Source organism: Podarcis bocagei (assembly GCF_964188305.1).
Source record: "Podarcis bocagei genome assembly, chromosome: 7".
In the NCBI taxonomy this organism is placed as follows: Eukaryota; Metazoa; Chordata; class Lepidosauria; order Squamata; family Lacertidae; genus Podarcis; species Podarcis bocagei.
Window position 1 is genome coordinate 39,263,236 of NC_138132.1, and position 13,385 is coordinate 39,276,620.

General features: G+C 44.5%; 1 protein-coding gene across 1 annotated transcript; it reads left to right on the forward strand.

Annotated features, from left to right (window-relative positions):
* Positions 1 to 3,061: 3,061 nt before the first annotated feature.
* PDCD2L (programmed cell death 2 like) lies at positions 3,062 to 12,273 on the forward strand. Its single transcript, XM_081203395.1, has 7 exons — positions 3,062 to 3,252; positions 6,240 to 6,403; positions 6,940 to 7,009; positions 8,197 to 8,591; positions 10,654 to 10,761; positions 10,868 to 11,019; positions 12,077 to 12,273. The coding sequence occupies exons 1-7, from the start codon at positions 3,115 to 3,117 to the stop codon at positions 12,205 to 12,207; spliced, it is 1,158 nt and encodes a 385-aa protein (XP_081059521.1). The 5' UTR covers positions 3,062 to 3,114; the 3' UTR covers positions 12,208 to 12,273.
* Positions 12,274 to 13,385: the final 1,112 nt, after the last annotated feature.

The window sequence follows — 13,385 nt, forward strand, 5'->3', positions numbered from 1 at the left end:
TTAAACTTGTTTGATTTTTATATTTTGACTAAAAATAAACATTTTAGATGTTCTTCCATTATATAAAAACTGGATAAAATAATTCTCTTGCAAGAAATTCATTTTGTAGGTTTTGGCATATTGCAGGATTTGACCAGATTAATGGGCTTTTTTCAAATGAAGACAAACCTCAACACTCATGTCACAATTCACAGTTCATATTAGTGATAACTCTTGAAGTAAAAATGACCCAGGCACACACAGGTTCTTATGTTTCCTTTGATGTGCCCGGAATAAAAATGACATGTCTCCATGTGTTGATTCTTGAAATGTTGACTCTGTTTTAATGTTGACATACTCAATTTAAAAGTGACTATTTAGTGTTTGCAATTGCTTGAGTTTTGATGAACTGTAGCTTGGAGACATTGACTGCTTATTCTTATCCCAACAGTGATTTGGTATGGAGTAAACATTTGCCAATTCTGAAATACTAGTTATGACTTTTTTGACATTAAGTTATAATTAGAAACAGTAATTTGGTAACTTGTATTTTGTATGTGTGTATGAAAGCCACAGGAATAAAGGGATCCAAAGATTAAACAATTTTTACCTAATTTGCTGATCTTCTTTTGTTTCTCCTTTATGTTCAGTAGTGATAAAATGTGGATAACTGCACTGTTAGAAAATGGGAATATTTAAGTGATAGAATCATAATTTTATATCTTTTTGTATAGCACTATAAGGAAGTATTTTGTAATTGGTTTACTTATGAGGTCAAGTATTTGGAAGCAGTAGAAGTTAGATACTATTGTTTAGTACTATTTTGCATGTTAACAACAATGCCTTTTTGGGATCCACAAATCATGATACTGAGCAGTTTTGATTTTTTTTTTTAGACAAAAGGCAAGTGCTGTAATGTCGCAATAAGTATGTATACTGTATGAGGTGTCCCAACTTTATTTAAACCAGATACGTTGTAAATACCAATGAGACATTCTGTGAAGGTATGAATTCGTCTTACCTACCAATCCTTTGGGTTTACTAGTTGGGGTGTGTTTTTACCCCAGTGAAAGGCAGCATGACATACCTTCAGTGTACCTTGCTACAGAAAAATTGGGCTTTTATTTTGAGCCAGAATAAAACAGTTCAATAAAAACTGTCTTTGTGAAAGTTTTTTCTAGCTTTTCCTTGTTTTGTAAACCTGCCCTTAATAGGGTTATTGGGGGGGTCCAATTTAATGGTGCTGATTTTGAGTCCATTGTTTAGTATTGTGCAAGTGTATGGGATAAACCCTGTAATTTCCTTTAAGTGTTCTCTTTCATCATACTGTAACATTTCAACTCTGGAAAGAAATTGGCAGGGCTTATAATTGCGATAGATAAAAATATATATATTTTTTGCAAATTGGAATTTTAAAAGATTTTAGCTATATATTTTTCTCATAAAATTGATATGGTTTTAAATGACATCTGAATACATACATGATCTAAATCTGAATTTGCAACCTCTTGCAAACTTACTAAATGCAATTTTTGTAAGGAAAGAATGGGGGATAGTACATGTTTTTATATTAAGACTTGGTACAGAGGGGCAGGAACTCAGGGTCATCACAAACTAGAAAAGTTTTGCCATCTTTTATTTCACTGGGATGATCCACGGTCCTTTTAATGCCCAGCATGAACCTGAATTCTGCAGCTTGTTCACTTTGAAATTATTAATATTTATGGAAAGAGCCTGGACATTTATTTTCTATCTCATGGAAAAACACAGTTTTGCCTAGTAATTAGCATCCCTTCCTTCTGAAAATCTCCAGACAGTAATGAAAATCCAACCTTACACATATTTATTCAGAATTATGTTACATGTTCTTCATCAGGGCTTATTTCCAAATGAGGCCTGGAGTGGAAGCCTCTGACCTTCATTTAAGTGGTATTGCTTAGTATCTCTGCTTATGTATCTGCCTTCTCTATCAGCACACATACTGATAATTCTATAGTAGAATAAGATTTGTGGGTGCCTGGTCACAGGTTTTGAATAATGCATTAAGGCTGGGGAGAATAACTGGTGGTCTTTGGTCTAATTTCATTTAGATGGCAAAGGGTAAAGAATGGGGGAGGAGACAAAAGGGAGTAGGTTTCACAAAGAGCCCTGTGTAGCTGTCATTCAATAGCTTTTAGTCATTGGAGAAGCGAATTGTAATAGATGATTGTCCAGCAAATTCATACATTTGAAAACGGTAAACTTGGTTTAAATAAATATGAAAACAGCACTAAGCTAGTACCAGAACATTCAGCGTGGGCTGCTTTTTGTCTAGCAACCTTCGTTCCTCTCAGAATGGAAGGACTGCCCCAGAAGTCACTAAAGATCACTAATTAAGAAGAAAAGGGGGACGAAAGCACATTTTAACAGCACGCATAAATTCCACGTGTGCATGCGGTTTTTTGTTTTGTTAGGAATAGCTAAGTTCTTGCGCTATTAAAGAATACAGCTTATCCTAACTAGTGATTTCGTCAGCCTTTCAGTGTCTTTTAGCTATTTAAAAGCTTGAGCCACCCACTGTCTCTCATCCTAACCTACCTACCAGGTTATTGTCAGGGTTAAATGGGAGTGGGGGGGGGACTCTCTTGGATAATAATAATAATAAAATTAGGGCATGTAGAATAAATAAAATAATAAAATCAATAATAAAATAAAATAAATAATAATAAATAATAATAAAATAAATAGAACGTGTAGAAATGCATGCAATAAAAAAGTATATAGCGTCCCCCGGTGTTTTGCTCCTATCGGCGGGTTGGCGAACTAGCTATGTGGCCTTCCCAAGGCTGCTGGACAAAAGCCCTATAGCTAGGGGTGCTGGGAATGAGAGCTCAAGGGGGGCAGGAAGCCACACAGGCGATGCCCCCCCCCACCCGTCCATCCTGGTCTGCATGGAGCTCGACCTCCTTCCCTCTCGCCCTGCTCAACTCCCTTCCACCCTCCTTGCGCGGGAGGCTTTCGCGAACTGAAGAGCTTTGGCGCGCCTCGGCTGCCTTATGCACGTAAACTATGACGTCGGCCGCCGCGGCTTCCAGGCTTCCCCCGGGCCCCACGTGTTTGTCACGCCGAGGGCCGGGCTGCCCCGTCGCTCTGCCCATGGCGGCTGGCGCTGCTTCTCCGTCTGCTCCTCCGGTGCTCCTGGGCCTGCGCGATGCGGCTGTGCCGCCGACGGGCTCCTGCCAGGGCGGCCTCCTTCAGCTCCACGGGGCGGCGAGCAAAGTGGGCGGCTCTGCGGTGAGGAGGCGGCGGCGGGCTGCGTGGCAGGGACTGGGCGTAGGGCCCTATTCTGAGCCTCCTCGGTGCCTTTGGCGGCGGCGGGGGGGGGGGGAGGAGAGAAACCGCCTCCCCCCACCTCTTTCTATCCTCTCCTTTAAAAAAAGTCCCCAAAATCGTCCTTTCACCGCGGTTCTCAGTCCGAGTTTATGCGGGTTTACTCGGAAGTAAAGCCCAGTGTGAGTCCAGGAACCCGCAGGTAGGGTAGCTGTGGCAAAAAAACGGAATCACTGCTAAAAAAAGGCTCGGAGGTGGCACGGAAGTGTCTGCTGCAAAGCCGTTCAGTGGCTTTGCAACCAGCTGTGCACGACGTTGCTTGGGCTTTAAACCGCAGCATAGCTGTCAACTTTTCCCTTTTCTTGCGAGGAATCCTATTCGGAATAAGGGAATTTCCCTTTAAAAAAGGGAAACGTTGGCAGCTATGAACCGCAGTCCGAAAGTCAGATTTCTGAATGGAAGGGCCCTATATAGCTTATGCTCTACGTACCCTAAATATGGTCCCACTTTCAGTCCCGGCATCTCTGACGCTGAGTCTGCCTGGAAAGTAACCCCTGTGTTCCTGGGCAGGCTCTGCAAAGCAGCTTTCTGTGTTTCACTTCCTTGAATAGAGTACAGTGGTGCCCCGCAAGACGAACGCCTCGCGAGACGAAAAACTCGCAAAACGAAAGGTTTTTTCGTTTTCGAGTTGCTTCACAAGACGAATTTCCCTATGGGCTTGCTTCGCAAAACGAAGCTTGCCCCGCAAGCTCCGGGGATAGCGGGAAGCGCAGCGCGTCATCCCCGCTGTCCCCAGACCTCTTTTGAAGCAAGGGGCGGCGGGGAGAAGCAATCTTCTCCCCTCCGCCCCTTGCTTCAAAAGAGGGGACAGAGGGGCGCTTCCTTGCTTCAAAAGAGGTCCGGGGACAGCGGGAAGCGCAGCGCGTCCCCGCTGTCCCCGGACCTCTTTTGAAGCAAGGGGCGGCGGGGAGAAGATCGCTTCTCCCCGTTGCAAGCCCCGCAAGCTCGGGGACAGAGGGGAAGGCGCAGTGCCTTCCCCTCTCTCCCCGGACCCCTTTTGAACCAAGGGGCGGCAAGGGGGAGAAGCGATCTTCTCCCCTCCGCCCCTTGCTTCAAAAGAGGGGACAGAGGGGCGCTTCCCCTCTGTCCCCGGACGGTCTCCATAGGAACGCATTGATTGATTTTCAATGCATTCCTATGGGAAACCGTGCTTCGCAAGACGAAAAACTCGCAAGAAGAAAAAACTTGCGGAACGAATTAATTTCGTCTTGCGAGGCACCACTGTAATGGGATAAGAACCCAAAGGTGGGTTGTGCCAAAGAGGCCTTCTGACTCCTACTCCCCCACAAATCCTCCAAGCAGAGCATGAAAGCAATGGCCCTTTTCTCCTGTTGTTCCCTTGCTAACTGCTATTCATACCTGAGCACAAAAGCACTCTCCCCTCCAGTAGATTCCAGCATTTGTTTTTCAGAAGCATTGTTACCTCTTAAGTGTAGAGGCAGAGCATAGCCATCACAAGAAGTACCCATCAATAGCCCCTTCCTCCATGAATTTGTCTAATCCTCTTTTAAAGTCATCCAACTTGGTGGCCATCACTGCCTCCTGTAGGAGCAAGTTCTATAGTTTGAACTCTCTGCTGTGTGAAGAAGTGCATACAGTGGTACCTTGGGTTACATACGCTTCAGGTTACATACACTTCAGGTTACAGTCTCCACTAACCAGAAATATTACCTTGGGTTAAGAACTTTGCTTCAGGATGAGAACAGAAATCGTGCAGTGGTGGCGCAGCGGGAGGCCCCATTAGCTAAAGTGGTGCTTCAGGTTAAGAACAGTTTCAGGTTAAGAACAGACCTCCAGAACGAATTAAGTTCTTAACCCGAGGTACCACTGTACTTTTATCTGTCCTGAATCTTCCAACATCCAGCTTCATTGGATGTCTGTAAGTTCTAGTGTTATTAGGGAGAAAAACTTTTCTCTATCCACTTTCTCTATGCCAAGTATAATTTTATAAACTTGTATCATGTCACCTCTTAGTTGCCTTTGCTCTAAACTGAAAAGCTCCAGACTCTGCATCCTTTTTCATAAGAGTCTTTGCACCCCCTTGAGCATTTTGGTTAAAGACTCCGTAGAATGACTGGTAGCTGTTATGTTGTTGGACTTCAAATCCCATCAGTGCCAACTAGCACAACCAATGGCCAGGGATGATGGAAACTACAGCTGAACAACATCTGGATGCAACACACTGACTCCCCTGCAATAAGAGGAACCATCAGTGCACACCCCCATAATGACTGGTAGATGTTTCATGCCTCATGGATCCGTCTAATCTCCCTTTGAAAGCCATCTAAACCGGTGGCCACTGCCACCTGATGGACTGGTTTGCATGCTACAATAGGACACAGTTCATATTAGACCGTTTTAAATCCTGATTTAATCTTAGGCCATGATTTAATCATAAATGTGCCTCCTCACTGCTACACAAGTTCTTGCCTTCCCGCCGGCAAACACCACACGTATGGTACCCGTGCAGCTCAGGCAAACCACGGTGCAACTTGTCATGTTTTCTGAACCTAAACAATGGTTTGTTTGTTAAACCATAACGGGCTAGCCAGAAATAAAACTGAAAACAAAACTTCACTCTGAAGTGAAGCATAAGCTTCAGGTTTCATGTCACGTCATAATGGTGATCCAAGTGGCTTGTTTTGAGACAAACTGTGGCTTATGATGATATCTGAAAAAGACATATGTGGCATAATTGTTGAACCACCACCATACCCATTTTTATTAATGGGTTGTTGTGATGAGTAGAACAAGGGAGTGCTGCAGATCAGAGAGTAGTTTTAAGGGACAAGTGCTGCAATGCCAGTGCCAAATCTGAGCCACTTTGGGGAGGGTCTTTTTGCTGAAAACACAATTTAAAAATAGCCTGCTTCTTTTCCTTTTTACCCTAGGACTGTGTCCCTTCAGTCACTCTGGTTCATCCTGCCTGTGAGGTTTGCAAGGCTGGCTTGGCACACATTGTTCAGATCTATTGCCCCCTTGAAGGCTCACCGTTCCACCGCATCATTAACGTGTTTGCTTGCACAATGAAAAGCTGCTGGGGCAACTCCAAAAGGTGTGTGGCAGTTTATTTGCCTTTGCTCTGTGATTGTGGCAGTGCTGAAAGTGGCTCTTGGATGCTGGGGTCATATACTTAAGTAAAAAAATAAATACTTTATAGCATGTTCGAAGCTCTCTCAGCAATCCTTCCAGCCTTGCAAGGTAAGTCAGTTCTATCCCTTATTGCAGATTAGTGAGAGTGGCATCTGCCCATGGGTAGAGTTCATGCCTTGTATCATGAAAGTCCTTGTTTCAATCCCTGGCATCTCCAGGTAGGAAGGTAAATGACTATTTTCTGAAATGCTGGATTGCCAGCGCCAGTCAGTGTAAACAATACTGAGAAAGATAGTCTGACCCTAGTATAAGGTAAGGTAGCTTTTTGTGTTTCCAAAACCACCTAGTGATGGAGAAGGGAATCAAACCACGGACTGCCTGATTTATGTTTTAGCCCCCTACACTATGCTAGTAGTAATACTATGAAACTTGAAAACTTTGACCCACCAACATGACTTCCGTTTCTTTCGTCCTGCTTGGCTTGCTGCGCATCTAAAGCTGGAAGGTGCTGCGATCCCAGTATCTGCAAGTGCAAGGAAAAGAAATGCAAGACTGCAAATGGAAGCAGGTATTGTGCACCATCAGGGACATTTTCTTTAGGTCAGGGGTAGTCAACCTTTTTATATCTACCGCCCACTAGCGCATCTTTCCTGATGGTAAACTTTCCTTACTGCCCACCAGCGCTCAATGGAAGGAGGATTCAGCTTGTGCCGTAGAGCCCCCTACCGCCCAGCTAGAATCCTGAAATGCCCACTAGTGGGAGGTAGGGACCAGGTTGACAACCCCTGCTTTAGGTAATAATAGCATGTGGCCAAAGGTAACTGACATTTGGCCTTGTAGTACCTGAGACTTTTAGCATCTCTTCCCTCTTACAAACATAGCAGCTCCACAATGTTGCCTGCTGCTCCTAAACAGGCATGGATGATTTCCCTTTCACGCCCCTTGGCATCATGGCATGTGTGGGAGGGGAGGAGGTTTAAACCTTCCTGGTCAGCATGCCAGCATGAGGATGAGAATACATGCTCTGCATATGTTGATCTGTAGAGATCAAGGGGACTCTCTGTGCATGTGTTGAGGGAGAGTGTGCTGTTTAATCCTGCTTATATATTTGTAGCAAAAACTGCCAAGAGTTTTGTTGTACCTTAAAACGAACAAGTTTCGTATAGCCCAGTTTGTAAGTATATTAGAGCCTATTATTGAATTGGCTTAGAAGAATTCGACAAGTGGCCCGAATAGAGAAATTGACAAACAAAATATGACTAAAAGACAGAGACTTATTTACAGCTGATGTTGTAGTTTTATGGATTACATGGAGAAGAAAAACAACCCTGAACTCTCATAATCATCCAAACCTTTTGGGTTGCTCTTGGTTAAATAATATTCTACGCTTTAGACTACTGACGGTGTATTTTTACACTGCATTTTCACTGTATACCTCAATATATTTTGTTAAGGGAGGGGGACATTTTCAAAAAAAATCAGCAAAGCTATCCTTAAAAAGCGTAATGAGTTTCTGATGACATCACTTTTTGAGGACTGGAGCCCACCACTGGCACCTATGAAAAAGTGAGTCTTTAAGGTGCAACAAAGCTTTTTGTTGTTGTTTTTCTGCAACAGACTCATGCAGCATCTACCCCTCTGAAAATTCTTGCTTTATTTTTGTGGGGCTGTACTACTGATAAAATGTCAAATGTCAGCTTCTTTCCAGGACCTTTGATTTGAAACCTGTCTAAGGTTGTGTCCTTGTATTCACAGAAGCAAGAATGTCTGCTTGCAGCCAAGGACTGGTGTGAGGAAGCAGATGACTGGGGAGAAGGCAATGAAGTGGCTGCTTCTGAATACACTACAGGCTACAGCCGTGACTTGCTTGCAGTGTCGGACTCTTTGCTCAGAGAAGGAGATTGTGCCGCACAGTTTCAGGGTCTCAGCCTGGAAGCACCCCCCAGTGCCTCCCACCCTTTACACTCCCATAATCCACCTGGGGAAGAGCAAATCATGCCCAGCTGTGTCCCTGAGTTCCAACCTTACTACATCAGTGTTGTGGAAGAAGACGACTTCCTCTGCTATGAAGATACAGGCCATGCCCAAAGACTCTTGAAGGAGTATCAGCAGAGGGAGGGTCTTGATTTGGAACAATTGATGCTGGAAAGGTGAGCCATGGAGTTGGGGCTAGTGTGCAAGTGTTGCAGCAGGAAACCGCTAGAAATCTCTGGTTTGGGGAGCTGCCAGCACCGGAAAGCCCATTTCAGATTCCCTTTCTCTGCCGCAGCGGTATCTTGCATGACTCTTACCCAACAAGTATCGGAGCTCCAAGGACAGTAAAACCAAAAAGGATGTGTGCCAGGGGCAGACCAGTCCCTTGACACATTTCCAGACCTCCATGGTCAGTGGCAGTATGCAAGGGGTTATGTGTGAGCAGAGTGCTGCTGCTGCACTCATGTCCTGCCTGCGCACTTTCTACGGACACACAGTTGGCCACTGTGAGAACAGGATGCTAGACTGGATGGACCCCTTTGACCTGATCCAGGTGCATTGGTCATATTCTTGATTCTGAATTTTATAGCAAATATACAAAGAATAATGTGTTGATTGTGAAGGAATTTACCAACAAAATCCATCTAAATGTGGCTGGTTTTCTTCTGATTTAATAGTGCCTGGCACCACAGAAATGGGGATTTAAAGCAGTTATCTGTAGATTTAGCATCTATCAGATGCTTTGTCGCTCCTCTGCAGTTTCTCCATGCACACACACACCCCAAACAGCCACCGTGACTACTAGATAAGTCCACGTCTTCCATCTCTTATTCCTTTTGTAACACTAATCATTGTGTTGCAGGACTGAAATTCTATCAGTTTTTAGTCGCAATTCTGTTTTGTGTTACCAAGAGTGCATTTCAAATGTCAAGGGCCTTTAGATAACTCTCTTTCTACCTACTTGTAATAGAAATGGTCATTGGATAGAATTTTATTTTTATCTTCATTGAAAATGTGTCTTGTACTACACTTCAGCCACTGAGAGTCTCCGCTGATAATGGAACAGCCTTTCCCAGCCTGGTGCTCTCCAGATGTTTTGGACTGCAATTCCCATCAGCTCCAGCCATCACAGATGTATGATGTTGGGGCTGATTGGAGTTGTAGTCCAAAACTTCTGGAGGGCAACAGGTTGGGAAATGCTGTTTTACTGCCCCTGCTGGCCAGTGCTCATATTTTGAAAAAAGGCAACCCAGTGGTCAGTATTAGATAGCTTCTAAATACCGTATTTTTTGCTCTATAAGACTCACTTTTTCCCTCCTAAAAAGTAAGGGGAAATGTGTGTGCGTCTTATGGAGCGAATGCAGGCTGCGCAGCTATCCCAGAAGCCAAAACAGGAAGAGGGATCGCTGCTTTCGCTGCGCAGCAATCCCTCTTGCTGCTCTGGCTTCTGAGATTCAGATTTTTTTTTTTCTTTTTTTCCTCCTCCAAAAACTAGGTGTGTCTTATGGTCTGGTGCGTCTTATAGAGCGAAAAATACGGTACATTATTTGGCTTACGCAGCCCAATCCCAGAACAATATCCCATCCACTAGTACGGGTAACCCCTTAGTACAGTGGTACCTCAGGTTACATATGCTTCAGGTTACATACGCTTCAGGTTACACACTCCGCTAACGCCGAAATAGTGCTTCAGGTTAAGAACTTTGCTTCAGGATAAGAACAGAAATCACACAGCAGCGGCACGGCAGCAGCAGGAGGCCCCACTAGCTAAAGTGGTGCTTCAGGTTAATAACAGTTTCAGGTTAAGAACAGACCTACAGAACGAATTAAGTACTTAACCTGAGATACCACTGTATTTTGTTCAGTATAATGGTTGGTTTGCGCTGGATGGATGCATGGAAATTAAAGTTGGATGTGACATTTTGGGCGGGCCTCCATGGTGGAGGGTCTGCTTTGCAGGTGGGAGCTGCCAGGGTTCAAAACCCAACATCTCCTGGTAAGGCTGAGAAAGTTTCCACACCTGAAACCCTGAGAGCCACTGCCAATTTAGACAGTACTGAGCTTGATGCATCAAGCCATCTTCCTGTATTCCTGTGTCTGGTTGCTGACACGACTGTTCAACTAATACCCACTTGATTTATTCATTTTCTGTTAAGTAGAAAAGATTCCACACTTTGTGCTGTCCTTCTGGTAATTTCACAGTTACTGTAATATTTGCAATTTCTCCCCCCACGCTTAGCTACGCATCCGATGGTGAGAAGTATGAGAAAAGTGAAGCCGAAAAGAGACACCAGGTGTTCCTTAAGTTTATGAAAAAGATCTCTCTCTGCCCGGAACAGATCTTAAGGTAGGCTGACCATTTCCATTTCTCTGCGTTGGAGAATAGGTCTTTAGCAGGAATGAAATTAGCCTGTCTTTATAGACACTTTCTACTATCCTCTTTTAACCATTAGGTATTCCTGGGGTGGCCAGCCTTTATTTATCACCTGCCCTTCAACAGACATTGGGTCAGCAGCCCCACCTTGCAATATCTGCAAAAGCAAGAGAATCTTTGAATTTCAGCTTATGCCCACCTTGGTCAGCATGCTCAAGACAAGAGTTGACGGTATGAAGCCCTTTCATTAAAGAATTCAGTTTGCAGTTATTCCCTTGGACATCTGGTTAGTGGAGAAGAGGATGCTGGGCTAGATTAGCCCCCTTTGGTCTGATCCAGCTTCAGGGTTCCTCCAATGTTCCTTTTCTTCATCTCCCGTTCATTTTATGAACTTGCGCACGGCGTATCTTAAATTATTTTTAAATACTTTGAAATGTATGTTTGCAGAAACAAAAAGAACATCTAAGAAACACTTTTCTTGAGGAAAACCGATTAAATTGTGAGAAAACAACAGAGGTATCCAAAGGAGAGATTCATTTCTGTGCTTTAAATGAAGTTTCAGAAACATCTCCATAGGAACAAAGGAAGCTGTCTTCTACCGAGTCGGGCTGTTGGTCCAGCTTGCTTTGTATTGTCTACACCAGGGTGGCCCAACTTTTCGTACCAAGTGGGCTGCAAGAACCTATGGGCTGTACACTGCCTTGTTGCACGCTTGGGGCAGCTGCTCCCCTAAATCAATAAAAAGACATAGCAAACTGAGGTTCTGCCCCCACCAACAAAAGGCCTGGCAACACCCATGGTTGCACGTGGGACAGGGGAGCCAAAATTTGATTCCCTCCCCAAGGAGGCTTTGGGAAGGAAGCGTGTGGCTCTGGCAGGGTCCTAGAGCCCTGCCACCTTTTTCTCCAAAGCTGGGAAAGCGCTAACTAGGCTTTGGGAAGGAGGATGGAGGACTCTTAAGACCCTGTCAGACCTCCCACACCTCCTAGAGCCTCACTTACTCAACTTTGGGGAGGCAGTGTGAGGGCGGGGAGAGGGGTTCATATGTTGCCGAGGGCCACCCTAAAAGGCCTTGAGGGCCACATGTTGAGCCACCCTGGTCTACACTGACGTGCATCAACTCTCAGGGGTTTCTGGCAGGGATGTTTTCCCAGCCCTACCTGGAACCGCTTGGGAATGAACCAGGGACCTTCCATATGCAAAGCAGATGCTCTGTCACTGAGCTACAACCTTTCCCCATGTATGGGTGAGTAAAATAATATTAAAGCTTTTCTTTCCCCCTCACCAGATGTGTCAGTGGAATTTGGAACAGCATTGGTGTATACTTGTGAGAAGAGCTGCTGGCCGGCCAATCAACCAACAGCCTTGGAAGAATTTATTTTTGTACAAGAAGATCCAGATCAGAAATTATTTAAATAGATTTTATTTAATTCCTTGTAGCTGTGTTTTTTTTAATAAAATAAAATAAATGCAGTAACAACTTGACTGAAATGTCAGCTTTCTGTTTAGTCAGTCTATGATCAGTGATTTGATGAGTAGCGTGCCCAGAACTATAACTCATGCAGAGACAGAGGTTTGTACTCCTCTGGCAATTCTTGCTCTCTTCTACAAGCCTTCACCAACCTGGTGCCCTCCAGACATTCTGGACTGACTGGAGCTGATGGGAGTTGTAGTTTGAAGTGTCTGGAAGGCCCCACGTTGGTGATGTCTGCATTTACATAGCATGAGTCCTTTTGACTCTGAGTGACGTATTTTAACTCAGTGGGGGGAGGAATGCACCTGTGCTTTCCAAATTCTTGGCAATAATTGACAATGGTTTCCCATTGTAAGAGAAAGGAAATCCCACCATTCAGAACTCATGGACATTAAATGAAGCTGAACGGTGGAAGGTTCAAGATGGATAAAATAAAGTCATCCTTCATGCAGCACATAGTCAAACTATGGAACTCACTCCCACAGGAGGCAGTGATGCTCAGATCCTGATCACATGTGACCCAGTTCTGCTGTAAATTGAAATCCCAGTAGTTTAGCTACTCCTAAACTATTGAGAGCCAGTGTGGTGTAGTGGTTAAGAGCGGTAGACTCGTAATCTGTGGAACCGGGTTCGCGTCTCCCCTCCTCCACATGCAGCTGCTGGGTGACCTTGGGCTAGTCACACTTCTTTGAAGTCTCTCAGCCCCACTCACCTCACAGAGTGTTTGTTCTGAGGGAGGAAGGGAAAGGAGAATGTTAGCCGCTTTGAGACTCCTTCGGGTAGTGATAAAGCAGGATATCAAATCCAAACTCTTCTTCCTTGATGCAAATGTTTAAGATAGGAGGGAAATCAAAATAGTATATGGAAACTGGAGAGCATCTTAGAAGCTCAGGCATAGTGGACCACCAGCAAGAAAGGCAAGATGAAGGCTGAAGGTAAAATGAGGAAGGGTGCCTAGTTAGAGCATGTGGGCAGGGTGTATGCAGACTATAACTTTAACCTATTGATTTTTCAGGGCCCATTTGTGCAGTTTCAGAATAAAATGTTTCTTCAGAATCAACTCTGTACATGTTCTGGGGTATTCTGCACTCTGATGTGCAGAGTTGGGGCAGCAACTACTCTG

Coding starts and splice junctions, on each gene's coding strand:
- PDCD2L (XM_081203395.1), top strand. CDS start 3,115: ATGGCGGCTGGCGCTGCTTCTCCGTCTGCTCCTCCGGTGCTCCTGGGC. Junction 3,253..6,239: donor GCAAAGTGGGCGGCTCTGCG/GTGAGGAGGCGG, acceptor TTTTTACCCTAG/GACTGTGTCCCTTCAGTCAC. Junction 6,404..6,939: donor TGCTGGGGCAACTCCAAAAG/GTGTGTGGCAGT, acceptor GCGCATCTAAAG/CTGGAAGGTGCTGCGATCCC.